The sequence below is a fragment of the Sinocyclocheilus grahami genome, unplaced genomic scaffold (genome assembly GCF_001515645.1).
Source record: "Sinocyclocheilus grahami isolate Dianchi unplaced genomic scaffold, SAMN03320097.WGS_v1.1 scaffold40.1, whole genome shotgun sequence".
In the NCBI taxonomy this organism is placed as follows: domain Eukaryota; kingdom Metazoa; phylum Chordata; class Actinopteri; order Cypriniformes; family Cyprinidae; genus Sinocyclocheilus; species Sinocyclocheilus grahami.
Window position 1 is genome coordinate 398,623 of NW_015505219.1, and position 16,288 is coordinate 414,910.

Here is a 16,288-nt window from a genome sequence, read left to right on the forward strand (position 1 = left end):
ACATACACACTGTCTCACCTCCCTGTGGGAAGAACTGAGAGTAAATGAGTTTAAACACGTCCTCAGTCACCACTCCACTGGGACATTCCTGAAATGCACAACAGATCTTAAAACAAACACTATAAAAACACCATTGTGGCCAAAAACCTTCAACGTAATACAATATGCAATTAATTATGTCTTTCAGAAAAAGAAAGAAAGACATGTAAATTATAATTATGAATTAGAGAAATAAAGTGACAATTATTTGTGCCACACAAAGGGTGATATTCCCAGCTAATGTACTGACTTTCTTCCTTATTTAATCTATGTAAGTAGAGCAACATTTACATTTTTGAAGGCCCTGTAGAGGAACTGCAGCTCTTTCTTGCTGAATTCAGTCTCTTCCTGTAGTATGTCCAGATCATCAGGCCGATGGCAAACAAAGGATATTTCAAACTCATCCTCAGCACTTTCTGTAAGAGAAAAATCTCATTATACATCAATGTTACATTTCTCATCTGTTTTAGAGAAAGTGTTATGAAGAAATTCATAATTGGTAAATTTCATTAATGCGAGAGGACAGTAGAGAGATGACAGGAAAGCAATAGGTGGAGAGAGGGGATTGGGATCAGCAAAGGACCTCAAGGTGGGAATCGAACTCAGGTCTGCATGAGCACAGATGTGCTATGTGTCAACACAATAACCACTAGGCTATAGGCGCGGACATAATTGGTTAATTTTAAGGTGAAGTTTATTACAGTGTGGAGCGTAACACTTTAGTGGCAAATCAAACTCACTTTCAAAATATGCAATAAATAAATAAACATTGAAAATATATAAGTACAAAATATATAAGTACAATAAATAAACACAACTCTGCTTTCTCTGATTAAAAAGTAGCTGCAAGCAGCAGTGACGGGCCCAAACACGACACCAGCACCTAGTTGCTTAATCAAAACAATGCATAGTGCGTATGTCACACTGCACATAGCTGATCATGAGCCACAATAGCCACATCAATCAGCCCTTATGAGAAAATACAAAGCACCAGTTCAATCAACATTGAATTAGACATTGCACTTAAAATATATGAGACTTTCTTTTAAACTATGACCATGGCAACACTGTGCAAGACATCAAAAATCTTAACAGGCGTAGAAGGGCAGTTTTCTAAGCATATTTCATAAATGAATTGCATTCTGAAGCAAAGTTAAAAAAAAAAAAACTGAAAAAGAACTCCGATCAAAATTAGAGAACACTTACAGATACCTCCAAAGTTACTGGTGATAATCTGGCACCTGGTGCTAATTTCCTTAATTATATGAAAAACCTTATTTAACTGGCAGCATCCATCCAATTTTCATTGAGACTGCATGATGGCGAGCCGCTCTAAGGTGACTGAAACCCCGGGACAGCAGGTTGTCCAAATGAAGGCCAAAGGGATGACCCTTTCACCCACTGCAAGTTGGTTGGTCGTTCCAATCTGTGATTTCTCTGTGATCTGAATCTGTGAATATTGCAGGTTCAAGTCCCCCAAAAAGGCTGGTCATCCATGTAAGACAAAAGCACAAGAAGACAGGACAAGCAGGGGCTCTCAATGGGGAATCGGTTCAGCACTGCAGCTGGAATTGCTTGCCAGTTCAGTGCTGAATAGGATAAGGATCTGTCTCGGCATGTTTAAGAGAATTTGGATTGAAAGCAAACTCTGCAGTGACAAAGCCTCTCATCAGCAGAAGGAATCAAAAGGCTAGACTTTTGCTGAGGAGCATGTTGTGTGGAGAGAGGAAAACGGGTTTAAAGTTCACTTTAATGATGAGAGCAGGTTTCATTTATTTGGGTCTGATGGGAAACATTATGTCTGGCGTCAAACTGGGGAATGACTGAAGACTGAAGCCCAAGTGCGTAAAGAAGTCAGTGAAAGAAGGAGGAAGTGTCATGGTTTGGGCAATGTTTTCTGCAGCAGGAGTTGGGCCTCTTATACAGCTACATGGCAGAGTGAATGCAAATGTTTATCAGAACCTCCTGCGGCAACATGCAGTTCCTTCCCTGCATTCATCGCCCAATCAGCCTGCAATTTTCATGCAGTACAATGCCCCTGTCATAAAGCAAAACAGGTGAAGCAGTTCCTTGAACATTGAAATAATGAAATGGCCGGCCCAGAGTCCTGAACTAATCCCCATTAAAATCAGAATCAGAATCAGAATGAGCTTTATTGCCATGTATGTTTACACTTACGAGGAATTTGTTTTCGTGACAGAAGCTTCCACAGTGTAACAGAATGACAGTGACAGAACAAAAAACACAGATAATAAAAAATAAAAAAAGAATAAAAATAGAACAAGTAAATAAGGAATAAAAATATATAAATTGACAATTGTATGTGCAGGTATATTACAATAGACAGTTTTGTATGTACAGGTATATTATGTGCAAATGTGAGGTGTAGACTGAGTATGAGTGTTAGATAAGAGTATGAGTGAATAAATAGTGTGTGTTCTACAGTTATTGTTAAGTGTTCATGAGATGGATGGCCTGAGGGAAGAAACTGTTCCTGTGTCTGGTCGTTCTGGTGCTCAGAGCTCTGTAGCGTCGACCAGATGGCAACAGTTCAAAGAGGGAGTGTGCAGGTTGAACTTCCTCAGCTGGCAAAGGAAGTACAACCTCTGCTGGGCCTATTTCACAATGGAGTCTATGTGAGTGTCCCACTTCAGGTCCTGAGAGATTGTGGTGCCCAGGAACCTGAATGACTCCACTGCAGTCACAGAACTGTTCATGATGGTGAGTGGAGGGAGAGCAGGGGGGTTCCTCCTGAAGTCCACTATCATCTCCACAGTTTTGAGCGTGCTGAGCTCCAGGTTGTTGAGACTTCACCAGACAGCCAGCTCTTTAACCTCCTGTCTGTAAGCAGACTCGTCACCGTCCTGTATGAGGCCGATGACTGTAGTGTCATCTGCAAACTTCAGGAGATTGACAGAGGGGTCTTTAGAGGTGCAGTCGTTGGTGTAGAGGGAGAAGAGCAGTGGGGAGAGAACACAACTCTGAGGAGCTCCAGTGCTGATTATACGGGTGCTGGATGTGTATTTTCCCAGCCTCACTAGCTGCTGCCTGTCTGTCAGGAAGCTGTTGATCCACTGACAGACGGAGGTGGGCACGGAGAGCTGAGTTAGACGTAATGTGACGACTGGAGTTACAACAACTTGTATGACTTGCATGTTTTCATTTCATTGACTTTTCCCGGGATTCGGAGTGAGTCGCGGGAAGAAAAAGGAGGCTGCTCGGAGATCGTTAGTGTGCTGCGCCACCAGGCTGGATTTACCGGGGAAAACCCTCCACATCAGTGCCTTTCGGGGAACACATAAGTTTACCCTGCCATCGACTTACATTGCAGGATTCGACTCAAGTAAGATGTTTCCTTCTTTCATCAGAAACCTACGGATTAAGGGGTAAAAGTAAAGAAGTTTGAACGATCGGGAGAGATTGCATTGAGACACTTGTTACACATTTGAACTGTTTTACAAGTGGACTGCGTGGGACTTAAGAGAATTGAAAATACAACCTGCACAGCCTAATTCAAATTAGAAAATTCAATTGAAAATTGTTTTTTTAGGAAATGCAGGAATGTTAATTTGAATAGGGTGAAATACACCATGTAATTGTGTTAAAGAGATTTTTTTGTTGTTTGTTTGTTTTCTGAAATGTTGAAATGTTCTCTTTAAGGGAGTGTTTATTCCAAACTGTGAAAAAAAGCTGAATTAGTCCTAATTGTGTATACACTGTTTACTTAAAAGGGCCCAAGGGTTGAATCTTTGATACATTTGTCATTATTTTCTCGGTTTATATTTGTTTGTTCAGTGTTTATTTTCTCTGAATGATTTTCCAGATTTCAGGTTAAGATGACTAAAACTTTCTTTTAATTTTTGATTTCCAGAAATTAAATGGTTGATTCTGAACCAGTCAGTTTACTTTGTGAATATTCATCTGCTTGTTACTGCTGGTAATTTGACTTTAGGCTATTGTTGGTTCTGGGGTAGGGGCGCTCCCTTCTATGCTGCAGGACATTGTGAGGTTGGGGAGATATTTGATGGTTTATGGCTTTCTCATATGTGCTGTAAACTCCAGGTTAGGCCTGTGACAATATAAAGCCTGGAGCCCTCCTCATTTTAGTCCAAATATATTAATCAGAATAGTACGGAGCATATTGAATTTGGAGGCAAGGACAAAGATCCTTTGCCACCATTCATCCAGAGCCACAGGATATTTAACCCCTATCAAGACGGGCATAAGTACCCGTTACATCTGCTTCATTAGTCCATCTTTTTACAGTCCTTCATACAGGTTTAGCTGATTTCAGTTTCTGCCTGCAGGTCGGTATAAGATGAACCAAACAGTAATCAGAGAGCCCCAAAGCTGCCCGTGGAACAGAGTGATATGCATTCTTTATTGTGGTGTAACAGTGATCCAATATATTACTGTCTCTGGTGGGACATGTGATGTGCTGTCTGTATTTTGGCAGTTCACGGGAGAGATTGGCTTTATTAAAGTCCCCGAGAATGATTAAAACAGAGTCCGGGTGTTGTTGTTCTGTGTCTGTGATCTGATCAGCGAGTTTCTGTAAAGCGGAGCTCACGTGCGCTTGCGGAGGAATGTAAACACTGACGAGAATGAATGAGCAAAACAGTTAATGAAAGCACTTCTAGAACTGAACAGCACATCTTCTTTAACACAGTTACATCTGTACACCACCTCTCATTGATGTAAAAGCATGTCCCGCCGCCACATGATTTCCCCGATGATTCTGCGTCGCGGTCCGCTCTGAACAGCTGAAAGCCCGGGAGACTCAACGCGCTGTCCAGAATGGCGTCTTTCAGCCAGGTTTCCGTGAAACACAGAGCAGCAGAGTTTGAAAAATCCTTATTTGTCTGGGAGAGCAGAAGGAGTTCATCCGTTTTGTTGGGTAGAGAGCGGAGGTTTGCTAGATGGATGCTAGGCAACGGTGTTCTGAATCCGCACTGCCTGAGCTTCATGAGGGCGCTGGCTCGCTTTCCCCGTCTGCGTGTCCTGAAGCGTTTGATCAGTGCCGCTGCTCCGCCAACTACAATGTCCAGCAAAACATCAGAATAATCGAAAACCATTGAAATATCGGGTGGTGTGTACTGCCGAATGTCCAGTAATTCGTCTCTGGTGAAACTGATTGCAGGGATATAACTAAAGACAGGACAAACTAACAAAAACATAAAAACAACTGCGGAGCACGCCACGGAGGCAGCCATCAACATCGGCGCCATCTCACATCTCATCTCACACATCTCTGGAAAATACTTGGTGACAAAGTTATGGCTAAGAAACCCACTACAGTCATTGAACTGTGAAAGAAGAGTGGACCAAGATCACACCAGCGCAGTGAAACTAGTGATGTACCGCAGTGTACTCTAATAGATACATTTTCATCCTTCGACTTGATTGTTTTGTTGTTATTATATCACACATCCTGTGCATAGTGCAAAATGTTACAGTGCAAAATAAACACTGGAATATTTTCCAAGTTTGCTTTGTAAACTTGTTCCTTCATTTCCTGATACACTCCCTGTTGAAAAAAACAGCATATGCTGGTTAGGTATGTTTTGATGCTGGTTTCAGCTGGTTTATGCTGGTCCTTTTGCTGGTTAATGCTGGTCCTTTGCCAGCACATGACCAGCATAAACCAGCAAAGGACCAGCTTAAACCAGCATCCCAGCGTCAAAACATACCTAACCAGCATATGCTGTTTTTTTCAACAGGGCTGGCTGGTACCAAAGAGTCTGAGTGGAAACTCTCTCTGTCCTATAAAGATAAAGGTTAGCTCTGTCGCTCTACTCTTACCTGAAGAGAAGTGAAAATAATCCTGCCTAACCAAAGGCTGCATAGAGTGTGTAGCCAATCCAGCCACTCACCGTCTGTAAAGCACCAGTAGTACAGCGGGAAGAGGGACACCAGCAGCAAGATGTAGAGTCCACCGGTTTCATTGCCGGGCATGAGCTGGTTGAAGCCTCTGCACTCCTGTGACTGTGACATGCTGTATAATAAAAGCGGTGTCTTTCAATGTGAACATCACCAATTTATGCGGCTGAAGTTGAGATGAAGCGAGAGATTGCTGCTGGACACCTACTAAAAATCACCAGAAACTCACTGTACTTACCCTAGTTTACTAGCACTGTACAACTAGTTCATTTGACTTTGTGCTCATGAGAAAAAATATTGAACCAGATTCAGAAGCTCTGTTTCCAACACAATTCATTTCCTTTCACTAACCTTGAAAGAACACCGTATGCAAAATATCTGTGATACAAAACACAGGCCAAAATTTAAAAAATTTGCAGTGAAAAAAATCTTGATATACAAATATAAAGTACAATCTAAAGACCTAATTTCTATGCAATTGATTTCTGGAATAAAAAAGACAAAAAGAGTGACCATCACTGTAACATATGAATAGTAACATCCAAAAAACAACTACAACACAGAAGGGACACACAAGTAGATGGTCCTGCAACCGTCATGAGGAGGTTAACTAGTGGTGTTGGTGGATTAGTGTTGACTGCCAGTCTTTCTTCTCCTCTCTGAAGGACTTAAGCCAGACTCCGCTGATGGGGTTTAATTCTTGGGTACAACTGAGGAAGAACAAAACAAATATTATTACACACACACACACACACACACACACACACACACACACACACACACAGTCTTTGGCACATTAGCTGCTTCAGAAAAACCTTTGATTTAAGACACTATCTCCCGGTTTCACAGACAAGGCTTACGCCTAGTCTGAGTTTAAAGTGTAAGTCTGAGCGGTTTTAACTGAAAGAAACTTGCACTGACTGATCTTAAAATATATCAGTGCCTTTGTTTTGTCTCAAGATGCACACCAGTAAAGTTTTTTTTAAGGCATGTTAATAAAAATTACTTAAATGTCCTAATTGAACTGTGGCCTAATCCTGGCTTAGCCTAAGCCCTGTCTGTGAAACCGGGCCTGTCTTTTGCTTTAGTACATCAGTTGGAAAAACCCATTTTAGATTGGCAAACATTGCATGCATATTTTGAAAGATTTTGGCTTAAGCGATATTAAAGTCAGTGAAGTAAACCACAGATTTTTACTAGTGCTGTCAAATTTAAAAATTGAATTGAAGTAGAAATTATCAAACACTAAATTAAATATAGATGAATCCTTAAAGCTACTGAAGTTATTGATTTACTCTTTTGTTCTTTGATGAACAGACATTACAGCAGCTGGTTATTTGGCTGCTATTACTTTAAGAGCTGCCGCTGCTGAGTGTGATGCAGATCTGACACGCATCGTATTTTCTCACAGAGTGCGCCGCTGTATTTGTGCAAGAGCACAGTATAACGGCTGACAGGAAAAATGGTTTTTATTGACATTTGTGACCTTGCAGCACAAAAGCAGTGTTAAGTCGCTGGGGTATATTTGTAGCAATAGCCAACAATACATTGTATGGGTCAAAATTATAGATTTTTCTTTTATGCCAAAAATCATTAGGATATTAAGTAAAGACAACAATCTTCTAGAGCAGGGCTCGAAAATAAGGACTGGCCGATGGCCCGGTGCCAGCGTGAAAGACGTTCGGGACAGTAGACGGATTTGTCACTTGCCTGATCGGGCCACTGCCACGTTGTCACAACATTTTATCATTTGCATGTTTTAAGACTTGTTCATTTAAAAATTAAAGTGATTAAAAAGCATTTGGACGTGAAAGACAACTCTTTTCAGTACTCGCGCGCTGTGTTCTGTGTGAACAGCCGTGTCTTTGACACGCACGAGCCGCCTGAACAGACAGATACATACAAAAGTGTGTCAAAATACCCGTCCTGGCAAGTAACTTAAGTCGCTTTAATCTATATTGAATTTATACACTGGAGTACAGATGCACAGATCTACCGGACATTTTTTGTTTGATTTCAGACTATCTTCTGTTCCAACACAAACTGCACTGCAGTCATTTTCCCAATGGCCATTTGTGTGGAAATATTACCTTATTATTATACTTAGTCTGTATTTAATAAATATATATTTATGTTTATTTTTGGCTAGTGATTTTTGCTGTGGTATCGAAATTGAAATAGAGAATTGTAAAATCTAATCGGTATCTAAAATATTGGTGTCATATAAGCTTATTTATTAGAATACAATATAACAGATCAAAAACAATGATAACAGCAGCTATTTTATTTTTTTGTGGCAGGGCCAGTGAAAATGTTGGCAGGGCACGTAAAAATTTGAACGAAGCGTTGATCCCTGTAGAGTAAAAACCATGATAGGCTAAATCTTTCAGGTTTTATTGTAGGCCTGTATGCAGTGTGAACAGGGCAATAACTGGTGTGAATCACTCACCCCCAGCAGGTTTCGGGGGACGTACCCCTCTCGGCCGGCGGAGCGCACCCACCACCACTCGGTCTCATCCTCGTCCTCCCGCCGCAGCACCGTCATGCAGTCGTCCTCTCTGAAGGCCAGCTCGTCGTCCTGCACGCTCTCGTAGTCCCACAGGCCACACACCACCCCGCGGTTCATGATGCCCATCTTCTCCTGGACGCCTGCACAGCACGGGAAACAAACACAGCTTCTCAGCTTATAGCCCTAGTGAAAAATAAATATACTTAAATGTATCTAAATTACATTTATGTCATGCTGAGTATACTACAAATACATTTACATATTATGCACGTAATAAAAATATCCTGCAATTGTACTTTTGGTGTATTAAACTGCTATACTTAAAGTCTGCTAAATTGGAACATGTACCTAATGCACTTTAATTGTGCTTTAGTCCAACTAAAGATATACTGACGTATATTTGATTGAGCTAAAGTGGAACTATTGCAAGTTTACTTTACATTTCTTGCATTTAAAGACCGATATTATTCAAAGATCATACAATCCTCATCATTAGTGACATTAAATCACATTTTAGGTTTAATATCAAGAAACGTGCATTGTTCACTAGTACTCCAAGTAAAGTTTAATTATAATTTTTATATCAGTAAGTCTCGAGCAATATGTCAGTAAATATGTTAATAGATTTGAACTATATTTAGTATGAAATAAATGTATTTTAAACATATGACTTTTTTTACTAGAGAGGAGTGTTGTGTTTTTCATTTTAATTTTATATTTCTTTTTTTTTAACTACAAACTCAGCACCAGGGTCATAATGTGCATATTCCAGGATCCCATCCATTTTGGGAGCACAAGCAGTGTTTCTTCTTCTTGTTTAAATGTGCTTAGATTTTTCATATTTCTCTCATCAATTCTTGATCTTTACAGCAGAAGTGACTCAATCACGATCTCTTTCCATGTTTCATGTGCTCATGCCCCAAATCCCAGGATTAATCTAACAAATAACTGAAAGAAAATGGATAGCATCAAAAGCAGGCTGGATTTGATTGGTTTTATTGAATCGATCCTGTAATCTCAAGTTTTTGCTAGCATTGTGGTACAGGCCTCTAAAATCATGAGCAATAAGCCTCGACAGTTATTATAGTCATTATTTTTGTTTTCTATATGCACAAAAAGTATTCTCGCAGCTTCATAACATTACGGTTGAACCACTGATGTCACATGGACTGTTTTATCGATGTCCTCACTATGTTTCTGGACCTTAAACGTGTTAGGACCCTTGCTGTCTATGGACTCACGCTGGATTAATGACAGCATTTTCCTTTTTTGTGAAATATCCCTTTAAACAGTCAGTAGAGAACAGCTCTTAGTCTAAATCCTTGTTCAGACTGTCAGTCCAAATCTGATTACTAGCGTGTCTATATTTGTGTTCAGAACTGATTTGTGTGTATGTTAGCGGTGTAACGGTACACGAATATGATTTCAGTACAGCAGGGGAAAAACTAACCTTTTTTTTTTTTTTTTAAATAAACAGTGGTTTACTGAACAAATTGCTCTTTCTTTAAATACATTCAGTTATAATTAAAAAAAAATCTACCTCAGCTTATGCTTTAAACTATAGGGAGCCCTTTGACATTATAAGGTTACAATAAACAACTTAACCCAAACTTACAATTACTATTTAATTTTAAATATAATCATCAACGCTCAACTTAAAAAAATTATTGTATGCAAACATGTAAATTGCACATAATGCAGTTTTTAAATTAACTTGGTTAAAATATATTTACTTACACAGTGGCTGTTATAACATGTTTCGTAAAAGATTAATTTAAACATACATTAAATAATTAAGACTAACAGGTAAAGTCAAATATAATGAGTATATAGTGTAATATTTCGTGAAATGCTCTTGTCTAGACTTCATTTCTCAGGTGAACTAACGAGACACTGGTGACTTGACTGAGGTAAATGAAATGCTACGTGATATTTTGTTTACAAGCTGTTTTATTGATGTCCCTCTTCGAGTGAAATACTGATTGAAAGAGGCATGAGATGTTCATTCATGTTTATTCTCATTAAAACCAGTAGTACAGAGGAAGGAATGATTGCCGTCACGCTGGATTATATTACGTTTTATGAGGCAGCGCCAGAATTGTAGGAAGCTGAAATGCGTGGCTTTATTCGGTCTCCGCTAGTCTCAAAACTCAGAGACACGTATTGTCATTTTTCATTTGACTTGCACTTCCCAACAACACAACCTTGTTTGTTTTCTACAAACGGATTTGTAAAAATCTGATTTCATATGATTTTTTGCTCTTGCAGTTGCTAAATATGATCGGATTCCAATCGAATGTGCAGAAAAATCCGGTTTGGACTGACAGTCTGAGCAAGGCTTGAGAGAGCCTGTCATCATTCGCTCACCGTAGAGGAACTGAGAGCACTGAGTGTATCCCTCCTCCATCTCCTCACACTTATCCGCTGCCGTCTGCATGTCACTGTAGGTCATGGCAAACACGGCAGCCCCCGACTCCACCAGGAACTTACACACCTGTACATTATTACAGGACGCGGCGCAGTGCAGGGGCGTCCTAAACACACACACACGCACACACACATGGTTACACACACACACTGCCACCAAAACAACAGCATGTGTCTGAGGACGGTGACACAGCTACAGGCGGGTTATCATTAACTATCCTCACTTGATGTGTTGTTATTGATATATGATCAATGTTGATGTATTATTAAAAATATTAGAGGTGTGTGTTTGTGGCTGTCTAGTGCATACTAACACAATTTCCTGCATATGCGGGAAAATAAAAACAATGCTCAGAATCATTGAAGAGAGACTCAATGAATCGGAGAATTGATTTTTTTTCCTCCCACTTCTATTAGATATCACAACATTATCAACATTTAATTTCAGAGAAAAGGTGCTGCTATAAATGACAAACATGAAAATGCCTTTGACTGAATTGAATGAATGCTTGTGCATGCACAGCACTGGAAATGCTGGCAACGATATACTTCTCAACTTGTGGATTAAACTTGATAGTTGCAGAATTGTACATGTTTGATGTCTTGCTGTCCACTGATGAGTTTCTGTGAGTGATGAGGAAGCATGTGAGTGTGTGACTGTATGACATGCAAACCGCTGAAAGGCTCCTCACCATCCGTCACTGTCAGCGGCGTTCACATTGACTCCAAACTGCACCAGGAACTTCACGATGTCTGTGTGGCCGGCGCACACTGCGTTATGCAGCGCTGTGATTCCCTCATCGTTAGGGTGACTGGGATCCTCAACCTGTAAAACGCCCATTCATCACATTACTGCCATATTCCTGTAAAACACTACTAGTCAATGACATACACACACAGAAGAGTGAAATGTGACTTTCCTCGTAAATGACCCACTGCACCAGATCCAACTCTCCCTCCAGCGACGAGTCCAGTAGCAGAGCCAGAGGATTGAAGCGCACTCTCATGCTGTGATCGATGCGCTCCGACCCGGCCTTACGCAGATTCGTCCTCTTACCCTGCACAGAAAACACCTTCACATTCACGCATTCGACAGATGCTTTCATCAAAGGTGACTTGCCTATGAAAATGGCTAAAAAACAAAAGCTAAAAAAATGATCAGATTTTAGATTTCTTTAGGCAATTTCAGTGTGTATGAATGAAGATTTACCTCACCATTGAGCATTACAGAGAAGCAGCATTTTAACAGGAGCAATATGTGACCCTAGACCACAAAACCAGTCAATACGGGTACATTTTTTGAAATTGAGAATTCATGCATCATCTGAAAGCTGAATAAATAATGATAATAATAATAATTTACATTGATGTATGGTTTGTTAGGAAAGGACAATATTTGAAAATCTGGAATCTGAGGGTGCAAAAAAAATCTAAATATTGAGAAAATCATCTTTAAAGTTGTCCAAATGAAGTTCTTAGCAATGCATATTACTAATCAAACATTAAGTTTTGATATATTTACGGTAGGAGATTTACAAAATATCTTCATGGAACATGATCTTTACTTAATATCCTAATGATTTTTGGCATAAAAGAAAAATGGATAATTTTGACCGATACACTGTATTGTCGTCTATTGCTACAAATATCCCCCAGCGACTTAACACTGCTTTTGTGCTGCAGGCTCACGTACATGAATATGGACACGTGTAATTCTGACACCATATTTGTTGACAGTCCTTTTTCTCAGCAAAAAGTGTTTCCAAACTACTTTTTTTGTGACATGCTGAAGTACCAACACAGAATTTAGGAGTTGGCTGTTTTCTCACTCACAGAAATGATCTCAGAGCACAAGAGAAAAGTATTATGGGTAAAAAGTGAATCCCAAGTCTCCCTGAGCAATTATTAGATATGATAGATTAATACTAATTAAAGGAGCAGCAGCTCTGCATTTGGATTAATTGGTATTTAAATACACCCAAATAATTAACGTTAGAGCAGTGAGTGTATTTTTTTTTTACTTAAGTTAATATTGTTGATAATAGCCCTTAATTACCAGTTTTGTCATTGTATGTGTAATCTAAAGGCCACTGGTCAGTTCAATTAGTCATGTGACTTACAAACACAAACCCATTTTGACTAGTGGCAGAATTAATATGCAAAACATTGGAACTTACTCAATCAAAAGATGCATTTAATCAAAATCAGACTGAAAAAACACACTGCATTTGGTTTTGAGATAACTAGATCCGGCTGGCTGAGGTTTATAATGGATAAAGTACAGGAGACAGGACTTTACTGTACTGTACAGGAGAGGATTTTATTGATTAAATCGAATTTAATGTTTTGCAACAATTTTATTTATTTTTTAATTCTTTTTTTGTGACATGCTGAAGTACCAACACAGAATTTAGGAGTTGGCTGTTTTCTCACTCACAGAAATGATCTCAGAGCACAAGAGAAAAGTATTATGGGTAAAAAGTGAATCCCAAGTCTCCCTGAGCAATTATTAGATATGATAGATTAATACTAATTAAAGGAGCAGCAGCTCTGCATTTGGATTAATTGGTATTTAAATACACCCAAATAATTAACGTTAGAGCAGTGAGTGTATTTTTTTTAACTTAAGTTAATATTGTTGATAATAGCCCTTAATTACCAGTTTTGTCATTGTATGTGTAATCTAAAGGCCACTGGTCAGTTCAATTAGTCATGTGACTTACAAACACAAACCCATTTTGACTAGTGGCAGAATTAATATGCAAAACACTGGAACTTACTCAATCAAAAGATGCATTTAATCAAAATCAAACTGAAAAGACACACTGCATTTGGTTTTGAGATGATAACTAGATCCGGCTGGCTGAGGTTTATAATGGATAAAGTACAGGAGACAGGACTTTACTGTACTGTACAGGAGAGGATTTTATTGATTAAATCGAATTTAATGTTTTGCAACAATTTTATTTATTTTTTAATCGAAGAATTGCAATTTTGAATAGAAGATTAAATCGAATTTAATGTTTTGCAACAATTTTATTTATTTTTTAATTGAAGAATTGCAATTTTGAATAGAAATACTACCAAACGTTAGAATTAGACACTTTGACAATATGCCGGTGATAAGGGTTTAACAGATTTGACAGATAACAGATCATGTGTGCTGCACTTGGAATAGAATTTTCTTTAATTACAGGGTTAGTAAAAATGTACTCGAATCATGTTGTAGTTACATTTTCAAGTTGACTAGATAAAAATTGTTAGAAAAAATTTTGAGAATTGCAGGAGAGGATTTTATTGATTAAATCGAATTTAATGTTTTGCAACAATTTTATTTATTTTTTAATTGAAGAATTGCAATTTTGAATAGAAATACTACCAAACGTTAGAATTAGACACTTTGACAATATGCCGGTGATAAGGGTTTAACAGATTTGACAGATAACAGATCATGTGTGCTGCACTTGGAATAGAATTTTCTTTAATTACAGGGTTAGTAAAAATGTACTCGAATCATGTTGTAGTTACATTTTCAAGTTGACTAGATAAAAACCGTTAGAAAAAAATTTGAGAATCAGTCAAACGTTCTGAAAAATCAAGATTAAAATTTTTTGCCATATCGCCAGTGTTGAGGAGTAACTAGTTACATGTAACTAAATTACGTTATTTAATTACAAAACAAATGTAGTTGTAATCAGTTACAGTTACTGAGAAAAAAATGTGTAATTAAATTAGTTACATATGAAAATGTTAACGAATATAAAGAGGGTTACATCTGAATTTTTTCACACACCCATATACAGATTTAATTGATTTATTTCATAAATTGCAGTGACTGCTCTAAAATATGAAACACCAGTCTTTCAGGAGCTTAGGACACATGCTTATTCCATAACTGTTTTATTTCCTATTTGGGTTTATGCATATGCTTTATTTTTTAAGATTAACTGTTTTTTTCCAAGCCATTAGCTACTAAACTATTTCTTGTTATGGTTAAATCTGTATGTAACCTCAGAGTGACCTCAAAATAAGTCTGATTTTGAGGTGGCTGTGCTTTAAAATTTAATTATTATAATCTCAATTCAAGTGAGGAAGGATTTCAAAAGTGACAATAATCAGCGTTGAGCACCACTGTAAGGTTAACCCTGCCTGCTTTACAGGTTTGGAAATTATTAACGGTTGAAAATATTACAAATTTAGAATCAAAAAGTAATCAAATGTAACCAGTCAAATTACTTCAATAAAGTAATAGAAATAGTTACATTTTAGAAACCCCCCCCCCCCATGAACCATGAAGGCAAGCCAATGGATATCACACAACCAACGTGCAAACTTTGAGTTATGCCGGTGAACGTCTTAATCTCAGTCAATTCACTATAACCTACAGAAAATTACTTCAATAAAGTAATAGAAATAGTTACATTTTAGATGGGGTAACTTGTAATCTGTAACCTATTACATTTCCAAAGTAACCTTCCCAACACTGCATATCGCCCAAGCCTTATTTAGGGCACTTACCGGTGGAGAGGGAACCTGTCCGGTGACCTCTGGTGGCTTCATGCTGAAGGTGTCTTCTGGAGCTTCGTGCTCAGTGCCGCTGGGATACGGAGGAGGAGGATACGGAGGGAAGTCCTCCAGGATGCTGTCAGGAGGTGGAGGAGGAGGAGGGCTGTCTGGCTGGGGCGGCGCAGGTAAGAGCGGGGCTGGGTGCGGAGGAGGTGGAGGAGGCATGTCCTCTCCTCCAGTGTCTGGAGCGGCTGTGGACTCCGCCGGCTCAGGAACAGCCTGCTCTGCTCCCTCCAGTGAAGCTTCATCCGCTCTCTGAGCATCTGCGGGCGTCTCCTTGTCCTCTTCTCCTGGAGGAGTCACCGCGGTCTCCATCGCGGCCAGAGTCGTCTTCTGGTACAGCAGCTTCTGGATGTTGGGGCCGCCCGGGCCCTCGGGCTCCGTGATGGAGCTGCGTTTCTTCAGGGGTCTCGGCGCATTGTAGAGCTTCTTCCTGAGGGCCTCGAGGTCGACGTCGCTCTGGTGCCGGTAGGGGTTGGAGATGAAGGGCAGCAGTTTGGTGGGACTCAGAGGTCTGGGGGTCCGCTCGCTCTCAGATGCTCCAGTGCTGGGGTCCTTCTCTGCTTCGGGGGCACTGGACGAGTCCAGGTACGGGTTCTCTGGGTGCTGGCCTGCGGGGGTCACTGGCTTCCCATAAACTGCATGTGCATCAAGACAAGAACAACTGTCAACTAAACAAAAGAGTAACAAATAACTTTGTGTTTTGAATGTTCTTACACTTTTATCCAAAGCCACTTGTTACCAACAGTTAGGGGTGTAACGGTCACAAAATTACAGTTTGGTTCGATACGACACAGTGGTGTCATGGTTTGGTACGTTTTCGATACGGTGGGAATAACCCCCCCCCCCCACAACCATGGAGGCAAG

The 16,288-nt window shown here is 39.5% G+C and overlaps 2 protein-coding genes across 2 annotated transcripts in view; both read right to left on the reverse strand.

The window, feature by feature from the left end:
* Positions 1–6,033, reverse strand: part of LOC107582116 (Kv channel-interacting protein 2-like) — a 19,008-nt gene extending 12,975 nt beyond the window's left edge. Inside the window, exons 1-3 of the mRNA XM_016267853.1 lie at positions 5,913–6,033; positions 331–455; positions 19–88 (exon numbers count right to left, since the gene is read on the reverse strand). Coding sequence (XP_016123339.1) covers positions 19–88; positions 331–455; positions 5,913–6,033 — 316 coding nt within the window. The remainder of the gene's footprint in view (positions 1–18; positions 89–330; positions 456–5,912) is intronic.
* Positions 6,034–6,042: 9 nt separating this feature from the next.
* LOC107582030 (apoptosis-stimulating of p53 protein 2-like) overlaps positions 6,043–16,288 on the reverse strand; it is a 39,256-nt gene continuing 29,010 nt past the window's right edge. The window contains exons 13-18 of the mRNA XM_016267719.1: positions 15,374–16,059; positions 11,776–11,913; positions 11,548–11,681; positions 10,796–10,962; positions 8,369–8,568; positions 6,043–6,629 (exon numbers count right to left, since the gene is read on the reverse strand). Coding sequence (XP_016123205.1) covers positions 6,588–6,629; positions 8,369–8,568; positions 10,796–10,962; positions 11,548–11,681; positions 11,776–11,913; positions 15,374–16,059 — 1,367 coding nt within the window. The 3' untranslated portion in view covers positions 6,043–6,587. The remainder of the gene's footprint in view (positions 6,630–8,368; positions 8,569–10,795; positions 10,963–11,547; positions 11,682–11,775; positions 11,914–15,373; positions 16,060–16,288) is intronic.